We start from the raw sequence: 7,584 nt of genomic DNA on the forward strand, positions 1-7,584 counted from the left end.
CAGGCGCCGTGCACCTCCGGGCGGCGGCGAGGAACGCGAACTGGCGCTGGCGCTGCAAGAGGCTCTCGAGCCAGCTGTGCGCCTGGGCCGCTACCCGCGCGCGCAGCTCGAGGTGTCGGCGCTGCTGCTGGAAGACGGCGGCTCGGCGCTGGCTACCGCGCTCACGGCCGCCGCGCTCGCCCTGGCCGACGCCGGCGTCGAGATGTATGACCTGGTGGTGGGCTGCGGCCTGAGCCGCGCGCCGGGCCCCGCGCCCGCCTGGCTATTGGACCCCACGCGGCTCGAGGAGGAGCGTGCCGCCGCCGGCCTCACCGTGGCGCTCATGCCGATGCTCAACCAGGTGGCGGGGCTGCTGGGCAGCGGGGAGGGCGGCCCAACTGAGAGCTGGACCGAGGCTGTGCGTCTGGGCCTCGAGGGCTGCCAGCGCCTTTACCCCGTGCTGCAGCAGTGCCTGGTGCGGGCCGCCCGTCGGAGGAGCGCGGCCACCCAGTCCTGAGCCAGAAGCTTAAGCAAAGATGACGCCGAGGACTGGGCTGCCATCCCTGAAAGGACCCGCTGCCTCTGGCCTCTAGATTGCTGAGAACTGGAGAGCACCAGAGGATATGGGCGGGAGGCGCGGTTTGGCAACAGCCGCCCCCTCCTCACACAGAACTGAGACTCTGGACAGCTGTTGCAAAAAGCTTTCCAGAAGAGAAACTTTTCTGCCTGAGCTGGCTTCCAATGTCAACCCAGCTGAAGAAACCTGTGAATTCAGCCTGATTCCAAGTTGGAAAAGACTTCAGTTGGACTGGTCTGGTAAAGGAGACCTAGAGTTGTTTTCTTGTAAGGGGTGGACCGTATTTTTACAGGCCAACCAGTGGCTTCCTTCTGTATAACTAGTCTGCTTTTGAGAGGATGGACAAGGGGGCTGTGCCTTCTTACATATAAACTAAAACAATACAAAAAGTTTGTATCTGAGCAACGTTTTCTGTTGTGGTTCTTCTTGGTACAGGATTTTAAAAAGCAAAGCTCTTCTGAGGTGGGTAGTGTGTTGGACCCCTGGTGCCAAGGGCTCTGGAGATCACTGCCTTAGATGTGTCCCTTGTTAGGCCAGCATGAGCAGAAGAGACAGGGTGAAGTAGCTGAAGCAGCTGAAGGGGTTGATATGAAAAAATGTGCTTTGGAGGAGGGGAAGCTGACTTCCTACCCGCCAAGTACAAGAGTCAGGAGAGCTCTGTGGTTCCAGAAGCACTCTAAGTGCACCCCCTATTCCCTGGTTCAGTGTTGGGGACTGGGCAAGACCACAGCCCAGGGTTGGGTAGCTGGAAAGGGCTTGCTCTGAGTGGAAGCCAGAGCCATCCTTCCACGGCCTCCCCACTAACTTGGGGCCCCAGGCTAGCTTCATGATCTGGCGCCCCTTGTCCAGACTTGGTTCCTGGGAACAAGGCCTGTGGGCAACTTGGGCTTGGGAGACAGCAGGTGAACTGCCAGGAATAAGCCTCTGGATTCTGGGAAAACAGCATTAGGCTGTTGTGCAGAGCAGAACTGGCCTAGCTGACTGACCATGAGGGTGCAGACTTCTGCCCTGCGTGGCACCTGAGCCCTGTGGGTTTGTGCTCAGGTCTGGATTGGAGGAAGCCCAGTGAGCCTGCCCTGCAGAACCTCGGCAGCCTGGTCCTCTGTGCACCATGCTCGCTACAAGTTTCCAAACCTGTGTCTCAAGGGCCTGCTCTGCTTCTCTAGGAAGGGCTGGCCCTGGGGGAGCCCAAGGCCCAGAATGAGGCACTGGGACCACATCAGAAACCCCTGACCAGAAAAAATACACATTTTTTCCCTTCTGACATACTACGTATTTCAGATCTGCTCTGGAAAAATGTATTATCACACCAGCAAGAGACAGGACATAAAAATACACTGATTCTGAAGGATGGCTATGTAGGGTGGATGGGGAGTCGAACCAAAAGTGTTATGTGAGGTACTCCCCAGGAGATACAGCTGCTTCAGACTGGGAGGGGGACTGTAGGAACACAGTTCTGTTTCCTGTGCCCCACTGTGGCTGGAGAAAGTGATCTGGGCCAGCTGCTGCAGGAAGCTCCACACCCATCAGGACTGCTGGGCAGCAGGAGGGGAAAAGAGCAGCTGAAGCTATCTCTGCATTCAGAGGGGGCTGATGGTGCTCCCCTGGGCTCTTGGGGGACCCTGTCCATCTGCCCCTTTTGAGGCAGCCTTGGCTTCTTGATGAGAATAGTGACCTGGTAATGGGAGTCCAGGCCGCCTCCCCCTCCAGCCCTGCTAGTTCCAGGACTATCTGGAAACACGACACCCACCACTATTGCGAGGGCTGGTTTGGCCGAGCTGTGCCCTCCACTTCTATTGCCCTAGCTCCAGAACAGGTGCCACCGGAAGGTCTTCAAAAAACACACAGAAAGCAGGGAAGGGCGTCATCCTGGAAACACCCAGAGCTGATAAGTCTAGAAGGGTTCCAGCCTTTTACTGGCTGCCCTCCTGGTCCGATAAGTGATTTTTCACCTGTAGGGAAAACAAGCAGTACTCTGGCCTAGAGGCTCAAAGACATGGTATGGCTGGGAAAGGGAGGTCATCTGCTGATACCCAGCTCCCTCCCCAAGGCATTTCCCAGGAGCCTCGGACAGCCCAGGGCTGCTCCTCCTGAGACCCAGGAACCAGGCACCACTAGGCAAAGGCAAGCATTCTCTCTTCTGGAGATGTGATGCAGGCCCTGGGCAGGAGTGAGGGCCCTCTGAGCCCAGCAGAGCTTGGTAGCGTAGTGGAAGAGAAGCTTGGAAGTTTCAACTCCCCAGCAGACCCAGCCTTGCTGGGGGGCCCAAACAGCAGTGGGGGCTTCGTCTACTGCAGGGACCACCAGATAGGGGAGGAGAATGGGTTAGAGCAGGGGCTATTCTGCCCTTTAATGCCACACAAAGGGCTATTATCCATTCCAGGCCTGGCCATACTGTCCCTCCAGGGAGGTCAGCATGCCACAGCTTCCCTGGGGAATGTGGTACAATGCAAGCAGCAAACTTGGTGTGGGAGGAGGGCAGAAACCTGGGCTTTAACAAGCTCACCAGGTGGTTCTCAGGCAGAGTCTGCAGCCATAAGGCACACCTGTGACATTCCCTCCACAATGCTCAGTGTACCCACCCACCCCTGACTCCCTGGGATTGCCCTGTCCAAGCCTCCCCCGCCCACCACCATGGACTTCTGCACAAACCCTAGCCCCTCCCTTGCTCACAGGGAGGCCACAAGGACCCAAACACAAGCAGGGAGCGGAGGAGTGGAGGACGGGCCACTCACTGCCTCTTCCGTGTCTGTGCTCTTGTTGGAGCTGTCTGCCTCTGGAGCAGTCCTCTGGCCCCTGGGCTCCTGTGGGTGCTCAGTGGTTCCACATGAGAATCCCTCACTCCCAGCACCCCTGTTCTCTTCATGGTCCTTCGTCCCTGTGCAGGAGAGTTGCTTGTCAGTGGCTGGCTGGCCGGATTGGGAGGTCCCAGCTGAGCTAGGACAGGCACTTGATGCCCACACCGATCTGGGACACTCGAGAGGGCAAGAAGGGGATGGGCTGGGACACACCCTAGCTCTGGATAGCTGCTGAGGGCTGGGGTGACCGGACAACCCCAAAGCCACAAGCCACGGGAATAGCAAGAGGGAGTGGGAGGGGAGAGAAGCCCTGAGGACAGGGGAAGCCCAAGGCAGGACCCCAGGACCCCTGGCATCTTCAGGAGTGGGACAAGCTGGAGCCCTGCTAAGAGCACATTCTAGGCCATACTGGGGCGCCTGACCTGCAGGCTGGTCCCTCTGCTGGTCCATGCACTCCAGGCTCTCCAGTAGGCTATCCACCTGGGCTTTGATCTGGCTCAGCTCTCCCATGATGGGGTGCAGTTCCTCGGTCTGGACTGTCGGGAGAGGGGCCAGAGTTGGTGCCCACACTGGACCCGGGTCTCCCTCAGTGTGATACGGTTCGCTCTGCTGCTCCCAGCTCTGAAAGCGAGGGCCATGCCCCCTCATTCACGCTTCATCTGCCTTGGGGGCAGGTGGCTATTCCTGGGGACCTTGTGACGGCTGAAGCTGCTCTTGACCCCCATGCCCACATGAGTCTTCTGGATCTTGACAGGCACATGGTTGATGAGTGGGGGGATCCTCTGGTATTCATATATCCTATAGGGTGAGGGAGAGTGGGCATCAGGCCCATGAACCCCACCTCTTTGCCCAGAGGACCGAAGGGGCAGGCTCACCCACCTGTAGGGGACATCTTCCCTGTACAGCTCATAGGCCAGGTCATAGTTACTGCTGCAGAAGAGGAGACAAATGGGGAAGGAGTCACTGTCCAGGGCCAGAGTCCCTGCCCTGGCCCCAGGTTAACTTGGGGAAACTGAGGTATGCAGCTCCGGTTTAGAATCCAGGATTCTCCACCAGAAGAGCCCCGAGGACTTGCCCAAGGTCACTTTGGGAGACCACAGTAAGATGGCTGATCAAAAAAAACCCACTGCCGTGGAGTCCATTCCAACTCATAGCAACAGAGTAGGACTGCCCCACAGGGTTTCCAAGGCTGTAATATTTATGGAAGCAGACTACCACATCTTTCTCCCATGGAGTAGCTGGTGGGTTTGAACCACTGGCCTTTTCGTTAGCAGCTGAACACTGTAATCACTGAGCCATCAGGGTTCCAAAGGCTGACGAAGTCCCTGCAAATCAGCTTCTCCCCAACTGGCCTCTGATAAGGGGAACCTTTCAGCTGACTCCAGGCAGCAGGAGGGGACAGTAGCCTGTAGGCTTCTGGCCATCAGGGCTGGGCCCAGCCACCTACCCTCAACTGCCAGCCCAGCCTGAGTTAGACCCTCAAAAGTCTCCTCCGCCTGCCCCTGGAGCTGCTGACCTTCTGTATCTTAGTCTGGCAAAAGATGAAGGGAAGAGTTAAATCAGCCCAAATCCCTGGTGGGGGTGTGAGAGCCTCTAATCCTCTGGATGCAGGCCCTAGCACCTGAGGGGCCAGGCAGGGTTAGGGCTGAGACCAGGCCACCTCCTCCCTGCTCCAGACCATCTCCCCCTGCTCCAGACCACCTTCTCCCCTGCTCCAGGCTCTGGACAAAGGATGAGGCTGAAAGGCCTTAGGGTCACACTGCCACAGGCTCACCCCATTTCACCCACCCATGAACTCCAGGGAACTGGTGCTGGGAAGGGGTGGGGGCTCTAGATGCAGAGAGACAACTGGGTCCTGGCCTGGGCAGGAAGGCTCTGTGGGGACACTGCTGCAGGAGCTTCAGGTCCCGCCTGCACCTGGGCCTGGAGACAGCGGGTAAGTTGGAGTGAGAGGGCACATGGTGGGCAGAAGCACAGGTTCTGTGACAACTTTCAGCTGCTGTCCATCTGTACCCCAGCTCAGGCCCAGCCCCGGCTCTGGAACCGGGGGTGAGGTCTATGGGGGCCCCTGAGATGAAGAAGGATATTCGGGGGCCCTAGCCTCTTCTCCCTCATCCTGCAGGGTCCCTAGGCCCTTGGGTGAAATATCCCACCCCAGATCCCACCTCTGGCTTCAGGAAGTCTGAGCGGGTGGCCCAGGCACCACATGCTGCAGGAGTTCCGAAGGGATGCTGAGTCTGGTCGTCGGAAGCCCAGAAAAAGGAAAGTGAGCCAGGACAGCAGGGGAGGTGGAGTGGCCTCTCACCCACCCCGGGGGAGCGGTGCAGGCAAACAGGCCATATGGCCAAAGTCAGCCCGGTTAGCCTCCTAGCGCGCTTTGGAAGCAAACAGCTCTGCCAGCCTCCCAGCGCGCGGTGCAGGCAAACAGGCCAGAGCCAGGAGGGCTGGGGGGCCAGGGCAAACCCCTAGATGTAGTCTCAGCTGAGCACGTTCCCTCAAATAACATCCTCACTCTCCCCTCTCCCTGGGCACCCACGGGCTCTGCTGGGTAGGGATCAGACAAGGCTCCTGCCGGCAGCACAACCACATGGATCATATCTGCAAACTGAAAACCACTGCAGCATTGGTGGTTCAGTGGTAGAATTCTCGCCTGCCACGCGGGAGGCCCGGGTTCGATTCCCGGCCAATGCAAAGAGATCTTTTCTCCCTTCCTTTCCTCACTCCTTCCCAAAATGACTACTTTAAATAATTTTTATTGTTTTTTCTGCCTCTTTTTTTTTCTTTTTTAAAGTAGCCAGAAATGAGCAGTATAAAGAAATGGGACTTCTGAGATTTCTCCCTCCTCCCGGGAGTGCAGGGAGCAAGCAGAACGGACACAGGCGCAGCTGGGCTCAGGGCGCATGCGCCGCCCCAGCAGCGCCAGCCGTAGGCAGAAGTCCTGGCACATCCCTCTCCCCGGCTGGGGCCTCAGTGCGCTGCCTTCCTTTGCTCCCTGTGCCTTCCTGAGGCACGTGCCCTGGGCAGGTGGCCCTGCTCTTCTCTCCCAAGACAGAGGTCTACCTGGTCACACCGAGTCACCGCAGCCCTCCCCTGGTCTGGGCTAATGGCTACAGTGTGCAAATCTGGAACTTCCCATGAAAAGAGAAAATGCACCGGTGGGATGGTGCTGTGTCCCCAGGGTCAGACTATGGGGTGGGGAGAGGGGACCTAGGGCAGTCCTTCCACGACAAACCTTTCCTTTCAGGTTGACAAATTCCATTTTGAACCCCAAATCACATGGTCTGGCTTGACCAGTTCTCATGGAGGGCCATCCAGCAGTTTAGTGCCCACCAGAGCCCCACCACAGCCTCCCCTCCGCTGGCACCATCCCAACGGGCCCACCCACTGCCACCAGAGCCACTAAGGTAGTGCTTTATTCTCTCCCCCAGAGTCCTCTGGGGTCAGGCGGGTCTTGAGGAGGCCACCTCTGCTCCAGGCTCTGGTTGTCCCTCTGCAGGGAGTGTGAGCTCCTGGGGGACAAGTATCATAGCTTCCTATTGCTCTCAGTTCCCCGCTCACTTGGGACCTCACACCAAAGCGAGCTAGGAAGCTGATGGGGCTAGGCCCAAGCTTGCTGGCCAAGGGGTGGGGTGGAAAATATGAAATCTGAAGAAGGTGACTGGAACTGAAGAACCGAGGATGGGGTTCACCTAGCCTTAAAAGTGGCCGTTTTAACAAACATGTGAGATAACTATGAGAGAGAACCACTTAGCATCCACCAGACAGACAAAATTACAAAACCATATAAACAGACGCCCATAGGTAGGAGTCTCACACCTGAGATAGGAAACCAGCACACAGCCACCTGCAGCTCTGCATCACTGAAGAAACGCACGTTTAAAGAATTATGAGTTGCCCACAGGTCCACATCTACCAATCAGTCCCAAAAGAAGTAGTGGAAAGGCCTCCCACACAGATGCACTCACAGGTGACACAGGCTAAGGCAGCTGTGACCTCAGCTCTCTCTCAGGCAACCTGGAAGTATAGAGACATTGCAAAGCAGCCCGTGCCCAGCCCTGTCAGCCAACTTCCAGGGAGAAGAGCCAAGGCAAAAACCCAGAAGAAACTTGGTACGACAGTGTTTACAGCTGTGCTGTTCCCAACAGCAACCGCCTCCCCCACTGCCTCCCTGCCTCCCCCCAACAGCAAAACAGAAACCATCCAAATGCCCAGAGTAAGGCCAGGAGCCAA

General features: G+C 57.5%; 1 protein-coding gene and 1 non-coding gene across 2 annotated transcripts in view; both read left to right on the plus strand.

Moving 5' to 3' along the window:
• EXOSC6 (exosome component 6) overlaps positions 1–1,271 on the plus strand; it is a 1,621-nt gene extending 350 nt beyond the window's left edge. The window contains exon 1 of the mRNA XM_023741863.1: positions 1–1,271. This exon is cut by the window's left edge and continues 350 nt beyond it. Coding sequence (XP_023597631.1) covers positions 1–496 — 496 coding nt within the window. The 3' untranslated portion in view covers positions 497–1,271.
• A 4,703-nt stretch (positions 1,272–5,974) lies between these two features.
• On the plus strand, positions 5,975–6,045 carry TRNAG-GCC (transfer RNA glycine (anticodon GCC)). Its single transcript has one exon. It is a non-coding gene; the product is annotated as a tRNA-Gly (tRNA).
• Positions 6,046–7,584: the final 1,539 nt, after the last annotated feature.

This window comes from Trichechus manatus, unplaced genomic scaffold, assembly GCF_000243295.1.
Source record: "Trichechus manatus latirostris isolate Lorelei unplaced genomic scaffold, TriManLat1.0 scaffold00194, whole genome shotgun sequence".
In the NCBI taxonomy this organism is placed as follows: Eukaryota; Metazoa; Chordata; class Mammalia; order Sirenia; family Trichechidae; genus Trichechus; species Trichechus manatus.